This window comes from Macaca fascicularis, chromosome 13, assembly GCF_037993035.2.
Source record: "Macaca fascicularis isolate 582-1 chromosome 13, T2T-MFA8v1.1".
NCBI classification, from domain to species: domain Eukaryota; kingdom Metazoa; phylum Chordata; class Mammalia; order Primates; family Cercopithecidae; genus Macaca; species Macaca fascicularis.
Window position 1 is genome coordinate 59,407,450 of NC_088387.1, and position 13,991 is coordinate 59,421,440.

The 13,991-nt window shown below is 39.4% G+C and overlaps 1 protein-coding gene across 2 annotated transcripts; it reads left to right on the top strand.

Annotated features, from left to right (window-relative positions):
- The first annotated feature begins 3,829 nt into the window (after window positions 1-3,829).
- Window positions 3,830-9,842, top strand: TMEM17 (transmembrane protein 17). 2 transcript variants are annotated; one of them, XM_005575772.4, is made up of 4 exons: window positions 3,830-4,036; window positions 7,280-7,383; window positions 7,525-7,638; window positions 8,581-9,842. In XM_005575772.4, the coding sequence occupies exons 1-4, from the start codon at window positions 3,937-3,939 to the stop codon at window positions 8,857-8,859; spliced, it is 597 nt and encodes a 198-aa protein (XP_005575829.1). In that variant the 5' UTR covers window positions 3,830-3,936; the 3' UTR covers window positions 8,860-9,842. The 2 variants fall into 2 exon arrangements, with proteins under 2 accessions (XP_005575829.1, XP_073867786.1); XM_074011685.1 differs by having other exon boundaries at window positions 8,726-9,842.
- Window positions 9,843-13,991: the final 4,149 nt, after the last annotated feature.

Here is a 13,991-nt window from a genome sequence, read left to right on the forward strand (position 1 = left end):
AGGTTTTTGGTTAACATAATGGACTGCTTTAATGCTTAATTGCCTCTACTGTCTTTATTAGGAAAGCAATAGAGGTATTACCTAGCAGGTCCAGTAGAATTCACAAAATTAAATACCAGCATTATTTGACTCCACTCTAGGTGTTGCTTCTTCATAACCTTCACTTTAATTGATGTGTAAATGGTAACTATCATGTATAGAGAGCCTTAATGATATAATATTCACATCAACCACAACAGTAAGATATTATTATTCTTACTTTACAAAACAAGTATCTGAAATCAGTCACATAGCTCTTAAATGGTACATTGGGAATTTTAGGGTATTTGAACCCTGTCCTCTCAGCTTCCAAGGACATTCTCTCTACTGCAGCCCAACACCTCACCATAAATATCATAATCTGCTTAACCAGGCGCTGTGGTTGGGCACTTCAAATGCCCACTCACCTCTCTCTTTTCTAAACAATTATCAATAATGTTGGAGAAGCATTTGGTGTATAAAACTTTGTTTCTATGATTATTTTCCCCAGAGTATTAAGATTTAAATTATTTTATTAAAGGAGGCAGGAATGTTTTAAAGGCTTTTTTTTTTTTTTTTTTTTTTTTTTTTTTTGAGACTGATTCTCACTCTGTGGCCCAGGCTGGAGTGCAGTGGTACGATCTCGGCTCACTGCAAGCTCCTCCTCCTGCCATTCTCCTGCCTCAGCCTCCCAAGTAGCTGGGACTACAGGCGCCCACCACCACACCCAGCTAATTTTTTGTTTTTGTTTTTGTTTTTGTTTTTTTGAGAGGGAGTCTCGCTCTGTCGCCCGGGCTGGAGTGCAGTGGCCGGATCTCAGCTCACTGCAAGCTCCGCCTCCCGGGTTTACGCCATTCTCCTGCCTCAGCCTCCCAAGTAGCTGGGACTACGGGCGCCCGCCACCTCGCCCGGCTAGTTTTTTGTATTTTTAGTAGAGACGAGGTTTCACCATGTTAGCCAGGATGGTCTCGATTTCCTGACCTGGTGATCTGCCCACCTCAGCCTCCCAAAGTGCTGGGATTATAGGCGTGAGCCATCACGCCCAGCCTAAAGGCTATTTCTATATATTGCCAATTGCTTGTCTCAATGCAGTTGGCCAAATTATAATTCAATCAGCTGAGCCTGAGGCCTCCTGCGTCACTGTTCCCTTTATTTAAAAAACCTCGGTTCATTTGATAGATGAGAAGTGATTATCTGTTGCTAAGGTTTTTTAAATTGTTATAAATTCACTATGTTTTAATACACCAATTCACCATTCTACAAAGTGAACCTTATACAGGGCTGGCTAAGTCCTTGAACTAGAAAGGGAAGACAAGAGAGTGGTTATTAGGCTTTTTCTTCATTTTACTCACTCAACGGTCATCCAGCTCCTACTCTTGGCCAGGTACCACACTGCGCTAGTGTTGGGGATATAAAGATGAAAGTCCATTCTTGACCTCTAAGAGCTTAAGGACTAGCAAGAGACACAGACACATAAACAGACAATTTTAGTATAGAGTGACCAGCACTGTGACCAAAGAAACAACAGGAAGATACTTTGGGAAACACAGAAGAGAGCACCTAAGCTACTTCAGGAAGGTCCTAGAAGCCTTTTTGGAGATTCTCAGGTCTGAGCTCCATCTTGAAATGAAGCAGAAGTTAACCAGCTTTTCCCTGACATCTTCAACCCGAATTAATTGGTTCTTCATCAGTGGTCCTTTAATAGAGCACTCATAATAACAGTGTTTGCACTTACTTCTTTCCATATCTCTCACTCTTTCACTGAGCTGTGCTTCTTCATGAAGAGGGACCATATCCCTAATTAGCCTAGCACAATACCCAAAAACACAGTAGGAATGCAATAAACGTTTGTGTAATTATTTTAAAATTCTAGTCATGAATTTATTTCCACCTATATCTTCTTCTTGCATTTATATAAATGTGTGATTTTCCTTTTGATTGTAAAAATAATACTTTTACCACACACCCATCAGAAGGGCTAAAAGGAAACGATAACAAATAACAAGTGTTGGTGAAGTATATGGAGTAATGGAAATATTCATACATTGCTGGAGGCAGCAGGAATTGGTTCGATCACTTTGGAAAACTGTTGGCAGCCTCTACTAAAGCTGGGTCTTTCATATCCTATGACATGGCAATTCCACTCTCGATACACACTCAACAAAAATGCATGCATATGTTCACCAAGAGGCATCTTTTCACCAAAGCAGCACTATTCATAACAGCTGCAAACTAGAAAATACAGACACTCATCAACAGTAGAATGAGTAAGCTTATTGTGGTATGATCACACAGAGCAAGGCAAAATAATCTACACTCAATGACATGAAGGAATTTCATGAAAGTAATGTTGAAGACAAAGCCAGTTTTTTATTTTTAAAAAGTATTTACAGTACCATGGCTTTTATATAAATATGCAAAACTGAGAAGCAAGATGACAAAGGGAGTGTCACATCTAGAAAGTGGTGCAATAAGATGCACAGCTAGTGCTGCCTTGTGACTCTAAGATCTACCTCCTTGAAAAGTTTGCCTGTGGCAAATGTGGCTCGGCTCCCAAGCCAAGACAAAGTATAATTGGAGTGCCGAGGCTAAAAAACAAAATACCAACGAGACTGGTCGAATGAGGCACCTAAAAATTGTGTACAGCAGGTTAAGGCATGGCTTTTCTGAAGGAACACCACCTAAACCCAAGAGGACAGCTGTTGCAGCAGGAGTTCAAGACCAGCCTGGCAAACGTGGCGAAACCCTGTCTCTACTAAAAACACAATAATTAACCGAGTGTGGTGGCGGGCGCCTGTAATCCCAGCTACTCGGTAGGCTGAGGCAGAAGAATCGCTTGAACCCGGGAGGCGGAGGTTGCAGTGAGCCGAGATTGTGCCATTGCACTCCAGCCTGGGCGACAGAGCAAGACTCTGTCTCGAATAAAAAATATATATATATTTGGATTAGTCACACAATAAATGTTCCGATTTAAAAAAAAAAAAAAAGGCAAAACTCTCCTTTGCTGTTAGAATTCAGGAAAGGTCAGTTATGAGTGAGGAGGGGGTTTAGTGACTGAAAGGAAATAGGAAGGGGGAGTTTCTGGGAATATTGTAACGTTTCTTGAACAGGGTGCTGATATATTAAGTAATATATCTTAGAGAGAAAGCTAGAAAATACAGAAGTGTTTAAAAATTTTTGAATCACCTACAATCCCACTATCCAGTGATAACTGTTAATATTTTTTTCCAGTTTTTTTTGAAGTCGGTGTGCACATGCTCTCTCCTCCCCTCCACTCATACACATAAATTTTGCTAAATTAGGTTTATTCTCATTTAGTTTTATTTCTGCTTTATTTTTACATAAACTATATCATTCAATATTCTTTGCAAGCATTTTATAAGCAGCTGAAACATACTCCATTGAATGCATATGCTCCAGTACATTTAATCAGTTGCCCATTGCTCTATTTTCTTATTAAAAAATAATCAGTCATAGTATCTCTCTCTCACACATACCCCTACACCTCTAGACATTCTTTAAGCTCTGCATTCATTCTCTATTTCCCTCCAGAAAGGTTGTACCGATTTACAGTTTCACTGGCAAGATATGAGGGCTCCTTGTATCGCAGTCCAACCCCAGCTCATTTCTTAGTATAGGTTTGTTTTTAGGATGGTCGGGCTCAAAGCAGAACTAAGAGATCTGCCGTTTTGGACACGGCCGAGGCACGCAGCTCCCGGGGCCTGGAACGCGCTCTGAGTACGCCGGTCCCTTCAAGGTTGCGCGGGCTCCCGACGAGACCCGGCCCAGCCGGGCACCCCCGCGCGCTCCCGGATCTCGCCGGCCTCGCGCCGGCCGGTTGCCATGAGAACCACGGAGCCTCGGAACGCCCGCAGACTAGCCTGTATCTGAGGGGGCGAGGGATACCGAGGCCCAGGCATGGAGCTGCCGGATCCGGTGCGCCAGCGGCTGGGAAACTTCAGCCGGGCTGTGTTCACTGATTCCAATCGGACCGGTCCGGAGTACAGTGAGGGTCCCGGTGAGTGACCGAGGCCGGCGCAGGGGGTGTGGCCTGCTGAGGGCTTGGCGTGGGTTTTGGAGCGTCCAGAATTTGCCCGTACCTAAAATGGCGATGTCGCCTTCAGTCAGTTTCCCGCAGTGCGGGCCAGAGCCTTGGAGGAGGGGCCGGCCGGGGCGGGGAGCTGAGGCGCTGGCGGCCTCCGGCCGCGGGCTGGGCCTGGTCTGCACGCGCTAACGCCTGGCCTGCTCCGTGCAAGCCCGGCAGCTGAGGTGGGGCCGACCTCTGTGCCACGCAAGGCCCATCATGGCTCCTGGGAAACCCCAAAAATAAAAAGATAAAAGCCGCCCTTGCTGCACAGGCTAGTCCCCCGCGCACCGCGAGAGCGAAGGCCCAACTTGCTTTTCCTCTGCGGCGCCCGCCCCGGCTTTTCTGTCCAGGATGGCGAGGAACAGCCCAAGCAATCCCCACCTCCCCTGTCCCCACCCGCCGCCCAGGGAGCAAATTTGCCTTTTCCCTTTTCCTAGCAGAACAAGTATGTTCCTAAGCAAGGCCATTTTCTGGCAGAAAAGATTAGGGGGAAAAAATTTTTTTTTTAAGAGTCCTTTCAAACCACCATCCACTCCCAACTGGCATGTGCCATACTAGCCGGACGTTCAACAAAACTCACCCCTTCCCTGCCTTCTCCTCCTCCTCCCCTATATGTAACTCTTACCATAAGGTAAGAAAATACCATAATGCCTCTGCATCCTTCAACTTGATGACAAGTGATAACACAGTTTCCTCCAGAACAGGTTCCTCCTCCTACATCATGATGGTAGACAACACACTGTCAACCAAACCCGTGTGGTTTCCATCATTCAAGTCTGCTGGGAAATATAAATCTTTTCCACTGCTTGGTTTTACAGAATTTTTAAAAGGGACAGAAAAGTAAAGGCAGTCCCCAAAGCTGCATTTTGTCGTCTTGATCACTTGCCTATTCCCCAAATGTAGGCCTTTATGATTTAGGATGTACAGAGAAAAATGTGAAAAAATTAGGTTTCACGTTTCTGGTTCCAAGGATGAGGCTTAATGAGCACTAACGTCTGATAATACAAGGTAAAAAGACGTTTTCTGAAAAGGGCCAGATAGTAAGTACTTTAGGCTTTGTAGGCCATATGGTCTCCACGGCAGCCACTGACAATAGTTATTGAATAGGCATGGCTGTGTTCCAATAAAACTTTAAGGATATTGAAATTTGTATTTCGTATGGATTTCACGTATGAAAAAAATATTACTTTTTTAACCATTTAAAGGTGAAAAAACATTTTTAGCTCATTGACTGTACAAAAACGTTTAGGCAGCTGACCAGTTGTTTACCTATCCCTGATTTATATTGTATGTTTTAATTTAAATTCCATTTATAGAACTCAACTTGAACTTTTGCAAAATTCAGTAAATGTATATCTTATGCTTTTAAGGTTCATTTACATATTAATTTGATTTTCATTTCCATGATTATAAGTTTGATCTGCTGAAATATGGACATAGCATAACCTTTAAGATGTTAACACACAATACTTCTAACATAAAAACCGTTCTTTGCAAAATTTGACTACAGTTTCTTCTCAAAGGTACTGAAATGTTCTGCTTGCCCAATTTATTATTCTTTCCCGTATTTTGTTCTTTGTGGATCAGAAGTAGGTTTGATTATTTGTACTGTAATAACAAATTTATGTAATTACCATGTCCACAGCATTGTGCTGTTGCTATCAGAAAGATCCTAGGCTGGTGAGTTGTCTTCAGATTTAACAGATTTTAAGAATTCATTCATTTATCAGTGGTAATTTAATAAGCAGTTGCAAGCAAAAGTAGATCATAATAATCAGGCATATTTTTGGAGCTAAAAGAAACTATTTTGCTGCGAGAGACCATGACTGTTTCTTATATTTTAAAATTATTAAATGACAGATAAAAACACTCAACTATGGAGAAAAGGAGAAATAATGTTCTTAAGACATTTATTTTAGGACCTTTAAAATCTTACGTGTAGAACAACTGATTTCAATATATGTGTCCGCTCTTAAGAATTTAGTCAAATTTAGGATGTATTTTGTAGGGTTCAATTTTAAAAATCAAATTCTTAATTTAGGACCCTTCTGTCTTACATAAAAGCAAAAAGTGTTATGGAATCAACCTTAGGTAAATGGAACTCATGTATCACAAATGGCTATACTAGTAATGTCCTTATGACAGTATGCTTACATTAATTCATTCTTATGTGTATTTGATATTCACTGCATATAAAGCAAGATGCTAGATTCTATGAGGGTCTCAAATTAGGGTGGGACATGGTGTGTGCTTGCAGATAAGTAGATAAATAGAAGAGAAGAAGGAAAGGGGACTAATATTTGTTGAGTGCCTACTAAGTGTGCCCAGCACAGTGCTAGGAAGAAATAATTCATATTGGCTCTAATTCTCACAAGCAGCCTGTAAGGAAGTTTTAATTTCACTATTTTACAGATGAAGAAATAGAAGCTCAAAGAACTTAAATAATTTATATAAAGTCTGACATCCAGGGTCACAGAGGTTTGGGGAGCTTGGGTTTGCTTGAACTCTGAAGCCCGTGATCTGTTCAGTACACCAGACTGTTTTTCGGGGAGGGGAATGTGGTTCTTTGCTAGCACTTCTTATTGACAGTTTAGAGTGATAAGTACCTGAAGGGAAAGGTATTTCTGCTGGGGTGGGGGAACTGATGAAGGAAGTATTGATGGAAAAGACGACGCTGAATTGGACTTTAAAGAATGGCTAAGATTAGGGTATGCTGAAAAGAGAGATGTGTCTAATTATATAATCTTGGTAATCCGTTTTTGTATGAGATTAGTTTATATGTGAGAGATTCATTTTTATTTATTTTATGCATTAATTTTATATGCTATTTACATAGAATTCTACAAAGCAGGCAATGATAATTATCTGTTGAATAGGATTTATATTGATATTCTACATTAAATCTGTACTAGTATATGCAAAAAAGTCAGAAGACTGTAATGGCAAAATGGTAAAATAATTGAAAAATATGAAACATACCCCCAAATAGCCAATATTTGACCTAACTGGTATTAGGATGAATATTCCTTTTACTGTCAATGATTATAAATAGGCTTAAAATTTGGTGTTTTACTGAGCCAATATTATAGTTATTAATTCTACGGGATAGGATATATATATTTATAGGGCATAGACCAAGTTTCATAATTTGTTCCTTTTCTATTCCTTCTGTAGAAAATGAAATGGTCTCCAGTTTGGCATTGCAGATGTCACTTTATTTTAATACCTACTATTTCCCACTGTGGTGGGTGAGCAGCATTATGATGCTTCACATGAAGGTAAATCTAAGCTTTAATACTTTTGCTGCCCTGACGTTGTTAGAGTGTCAATAAAATTAAAGTTCTTAATAATTTTTTTCTATCTCAAATCAGTGTTACTATACGTGCAATTTTACAAACATGTTTTGGCCTTTCTTTTAGTATTCAATCTTGCCTGATTACTACAAATTCATTGTGATCACTGTTATCATCCTAATAACCTTAATTGAAGCCATCCGGTTGTATCTGGGCTACATGGGTAACCTACAGGAAAAGGTAAGCTCTTTTTTCCTTTCTCTCAGTGATAGATATAAATGAAATCAGTTTTCATAACAAGTAAAAGGCAGTGAGGTGTGGCAGAAAGAGCACAGGCCTGAATTTAAAGCCTGACTCCAGCTTTACCACTTCTGTCACTGTGGTCTGTTTGCTTAATCTCTTGAGCCCTGGTTTCCTCATATATAAAATGAGGAAAATAATATTTACTTCACAGGTTTGTTGTGATTAAGTGAAATGATTTATGTAAAGCATATGAATGTGGTAAACACTTAAAATTGATATTTTCCCTCTTCTCATCAGTCTTGAAAATACATGGTTACTTAGACATGTGTATTTGGATCCTGAATAAGAAAATGGGGGAAAATTATGAATTCGTTTCCTACGCCAGGCCCATGTTTTCTGCATCATCATGCTACCTAAGCATTTATGGTTACCAGAGTGTAGGGATAATGCCTAAAGATTCCTGTGGTTTTCTAGGCCCTTCATAATAAGGCCCCACCCAGCCTGTCTTACTGTAGGTTTTGCTGTTTTCTCACTCAGCCATTCATTCCAGGCTGATGTGCTGATTCCCAATCATGCTAGTTTCACGTGTTTGCTTACTTACCTTTTTGCCTCTTCCTCCTCCACAACTTTAAAAGCCTACATCCCTGAGGTCTTTCTTTCACCTACCCTAATCACTCTCTTATTTCTTGTAGCATTTAGTCTGTACTTCTAAATATTGCCCTTAGTTGTTCACTAAAGTGTAGTATTCTAGGATTGCTTTACATAAATTAGTTTTCTCATCTAGACTGTAAGTTCTCTGAGGACAAGGACCATGTCATCCTCCTTCGGAATCACTCACAGAGCCCATAATGTAGGTTCACAGTAGTGATAAGTACTTATCTGTATAAACAAAAACTATATTTTACTGATTTTTATTACTTTTGATATGTGTCATTGCAGGTTCCTGAGTTGGCTGGCTTTTGGCTTTTGAGCCTTCTATTGCAGTTACCTTTAATTCTTTTCTTGCTCTTTAATGAAGGCCTAACAAATCTGCCCTTGGAAAAAGCGATACATATCATCTTCACTCTCTTCCTTGCTTTCCAAGTTGTTGCAGCATTTCTTACCTTAAGGAAAATGGTTAATCAGTTGGCAGTTCGTTTCCACCTCCAAGACTTTGACCGGCTCTCTGCAAACAGAGGAGACATGAGAAGGATGAGGTCATGTATAGAAGAGATCTGACCCAGTGTTGAGTGAAAATCTGACAGATCATTCTAGAAGACTGTAAGAGTTAGGAAAATATCAGAGCTCTAATATGAGAAAAGGGACAAAGCAATTGTTTTGTATACACTCTCACTCTGAAATTCCAAGGTTGGGGGCAATGATGAAACTTTGTACAATGTATGAATCAGTATATTAGCCCCAAAACCTAGATGTTGTCTACCTGATGCCAAATTTCTTAATGTTTTTTGATGTTGTCTTTTTCAGGAGTGTAGAAATGTATGTATTGGTGGTTGTCATTTGCCAGCTCTCCTGTAGTAATTCTGGTTAGAATCTGTAACTAGAGATGTGTCCATTTCTTTAAAACTTGTTGGTTGTCCGTGTCTTGGCTGTACATATGACCATGTTTCTTGACATGGAAATGCCAGTCAATGTTCCTATGTATCTGACTATATTTATAAACCAAGAGACCCGCCAGGCGCGGTGACTCACACCTGTAATCCCAGCACTTTGGGAGGTCAAAGGGGGTGGATCACGAGGTCAGGAGATCGAGACCATCCTGGCTAACACGGTGAAACCCCGTCTCTACTAAAAATACAAAAAAAAAATTAGCCAGGTGTGGTGGCGGGCACCTGTAGTCCCAGCTACTTGGGAGGCTAAGGCAGGAGAATGGCGTGAACCCGGGAGGCAGAGCTTGCAGTGAGCCAAGATCAAGCCACTGCACTCTAGCCTGGGCAGCAGAGCGAGACTCTGTCTCAAAAAAATAAATAAATAAAAAATAAACCAAGAGACCAAATTTTCATGTCTGCTAGGGTTAAATTCTAACCCTAATATTAGCTGTTATACTGAGATTAAGAAGAAAACAGGTGGATTGCCTTGGTATTTAGGAAATATTTTTGTTATAAAATTATAACTTTCATAAAACCATATTCAGTATTTGTAATGGTGGTATATAAAATGCTTTTACAATAAATTATTAAATATTTAAGGTATCAACAACAGATCATCCTTGTCTTGTGCAATTTTTTTGGGCTATAGATTTGTGTTTTTTATTACAGAGTTGCAAGGGAAGGAAGGAAAACAAATCCTAGAGAGCTATCTATGTAGTGGGCACTGTAGTAGGCGTTTTAAATTAGCACTTGTGATCTCATCTACTAGGTTATCGGTCACCAAAGAACTGCTTCATACCCATTAAATTCACATGAGGCTTGATTTGGAAACCAGAGCGCCTCTTAATACATATGAGAGCTAAGATGGCCAAAGGGACTATACTCATGATCCTGAATAAGCATGCTCCCTTGCTAATAGGAGAAATCTATTTTAGGAGATTTGGTTAAGAACAAAGTTGCTTGGATTATCCGAACATTATATTAGTGACTGTTGGACTGTCTTAAAGGATATGATACGTTCATTACAGGTTTTCTTTTTTTCTATAGGGAAATGGGCCTTCATAATGTATTTCACTGAGAGACAGTTGTAGCTGCATTAAACATTGCTCTTTTCAAGTTTATTTTTCTACAATTCATACTTTGGATTCCCAGGTTTTGCCTTATTCATTCTTGTTTTGCTGAACTTCAAAAAATGTCTTTACTTCCCACTCATTCTTGATTCTTCCTGACCAAACTATGCTAATTTTATTATTTCTGCTCTTTATGATTATATATAAAGTTCAGCCAAATATTTCTCCCTCCATGCAGTGGCTAGTTAATCTTTCTCATGCCAAAGTAGTCACTAGTTACACTCTTAATAATTTGGAATTTAAAATAGAATTCTGTTTGAATAGTTTTCTAAAACATATTCATTTGCATTTGTTTCCCAGATAGGACTAGGTAGGTATCTGGGTAGGTATAGGTAGGTGATTCTATAAGAAAATATAAAATAAAATTAAATCTACAAAGCAGATAAATTAGGGGATGATGGAGACATTTCTATTTCAAGATTGTTTCCAGAGTTTTATTTTAAATAGCAGAACTTCTGGTACATTTAAACTTTAAGAGATTAATAACAAAATGTCAGTCATAATCATAAAAAAATTTTTTAACTGTAAAAAATTTGAGAAAATTGATTTATCAAAATTTCCAAGTAATTTTGCTGTAATAAACATATTGTTTAAAATGCAGATATAGTAACAGTGGGGGAAAAAAAGATAGTAAATTGAAACCATGACCAAGTCATTTGTTTGTTTTCCATCTGAACAGTAAAACCATGACTTTTTGGGTCAGGCTGAACCAATATTTTCTATTGGAGTATACCTGGTTCCCTATATAAGTATGTGAAAATCAAGGTAGAGAAGATATTTACATGTCAGCACATTTGGGGGTTAGGTGGTCTTTAATTTTATCTGAATATGTTTATCCATCCTTAATTTATATTTTATCCTTCTCTCTTTACAACACTTCTGAAAATTTTTGTTTAAAATGTTGAACTTTACAAATATTTTGTCCTTTACATATTTTTTCTATAAATCAAAATTATTTTATTTTTATTTATTTCTTCTTCTTTTTTTTTTTTTTGAGATGGAGTTTTGCTCTGTCACCCAGGCTGGAGTGCAGTGGCACGATCTTGGCTCACTGCAACCTCTGCCTCCTGGGTTCAAGTGATCCTCCTGCCTCAGCATCCTGAGTAGCTGGGATTACAGGCACCTGCCACCATGCCTGGCTAATTTTTTTTGTATTTTTAGTGGAGACAGGGTTTTACCATGTTGGCCAGGCTGGTTTTGAATTCCTGACCTCAAGTGATCCATCTGCCTCGGCCTCCCAAAGTGCTGGGATTACAGGCGTGAGCTACCAAGCCTAACCTAAATCAAAATTATTTTAAAACATCAAAATGTATTACTTTAACATACACTTGAATGACTAGAATATATAAGGAATAGTCAAAGGTTCATAGACAAGACAAGCTCCTAGTTCTCAGGGATATGATGTGGGAGGTAAAACATTTGTACAACCTTAAGACAAAGTAAAAAAAGCATAACTTTATCAGGGAAATGCATTGAATGAGTTTCACCTGCTAAGTACCTGACCGGTAACAGGCCCTTGGCTTCCAGTGCATCTTCCCTCTGTGTTCCTAGCACTTAGTATCCCAGGATTAGCACATTAGCCCTACACCAACACCATTTAGTATTCACCATGCTCCACATTGTCTGAGGGGGGATAGGCGGTATTCAGGTTAAATGAATACACACTCAATCCCACTTGTCTATGCAAACAAGAAGTCCACTGTCTGGTAGTAAAGGCAGATAAGCAAATCAGTGATAGCACAGGGTGGTGGGGCCCTATAGGATTACAGAGAAGAGACATCTAAATGAATGACGAATCTGGAAAGGCTTCCCAAAGAAAGTGACACTTGAGATTTAAAGAATGAGAGCATATTAAGTTCAGTGTTAAGAAACAAAAAATAGTGACTGTGAGTTCTGTTTCAACTACTACAACTAGTTTGTTGAGGCTAGTGGAAAGTGTGCATGAGAAGAAATGGTACAGAATAAGGCAGAAAAGCTTGGAAGGTGCTAGGCAGCCTGGGTAAAGCTTTGAATATATTCTGTCTTTAATTTTTCAGAACTCTATTCTGAATCCCTGAACGGTTTAAACAGTGGAGTATCACAAACAGAATTAGGTTTCAGAAAGATCTCTTTGAAGACAATGTGAAAAATGGATTGAAAGGGTTGGACCAGAGGCAGAGATACCAGGAGGAATGTGATTAAGTAAGTTAGATGAGAACAAGCTGGCCTGGATAAAGTCAGTGGCAATAAAATAAACTTGAATAGAACCTACTATAGTGTTTTAAAGATAATTTTGTATTTTAAAACAGATATTAGGAGGGTTTTTTTTCTAATTTGTCTTTTCAGAGATGACCTATAAGGGTAAACAAAATGAAATATTGCCTTTCTTATCTCCCCCACACCCAGTTATTAGATTATTATTTTGTTGTTGTCTTTTAGAGACAGGGTCTTGCTCTATCACCCAGGCTGGAGTGCAGTGGCACAATCATAGCTCACTGCAGCCTCCAACTCCTAGGCACAAGTGATCTCACCTCAGCCATCCAAGTAGCTAGGACTACAGGCACAGGCCACCATGCCCCGCTAATTTAAAAAAAAAAAATTGTAGAGCTGAGGTCTCCCTATGTTGCCTAGGCTGGTCGTGAACTCCTAGCCTCAAGCAATCATTCCGCCTCAGCCTCCCAAGGTGCTGGGATTACAGGTGTGAGCCACCACACCCAGCCATTAGATTATTATTAGACTTAAATAGAGCTCTATCTAATCTAAGTTTTATTTGACATAACCTACCTAATGATTCATTTACTTGAATTAAGATTATAGTTTTTAAAAACTTGGTCGGGCGCAGTGGCTCACGCCTGTAATCCCAGCACTTTGGGAGGCCGAGGCGGGCAAATCACAAGGTCAGGAGATTGAGGCCATCCTGGCTAACACGGTGAAACCCCGTCTCTACTAAAAATACAAAAAATTAGCCGGGTATGGTGGCAGGTGTCTGTAGTCCCAGCTGCTCCGGAGGCTGAGGCAGGAGAATGGCCTGAACTCAGGAGGCGGAGCTTGCAGCGAGCTGAGATCCCGCCACTGTACTCCAGCCTGGGTGGCAGAGTGAGACTCCATCTCAAAAAAAAAAAAGATCGAAAGGACTAGGATCACAAGATTTTGAGAGTAAAGAAAAATCATCTATAATTCCACCACCTTAAAATAACAACTATTCACAAATGTCATGTTTCTTTGATGTTTTTACTTTGCAAATAGTTTTTTAAAAACACAATTGTGATCATAAGCACTTACAGTTGTGCACCCTGCTTTTCTGAAAACACTGAAAGTATTTACCCATGTTTCTACATAGTGACACAATCATCATCTTAAATGATTGTATGTTATTTCATCAAGTAGATGGGCCATAATTTACTTAACTTCTCTCCTATCATTAGATATTTGTGTTATTTCCTTTTTCTTTTATACATAACATTGTAATGAACAGCTCATGCATATAGCTTTTTCCATCTCTTAGATGATTCCTTTTAATTAATAAGCCAGATTCCTGGAAGTGAAATTGCTGGGTCCTAGAGTATGGACATTTTTAAGGGCATATTGCCAAATTATAACATCCACTTTCTACTATTCACCACGGCGCAATTCTAAAAATAGTACAATGAAAATT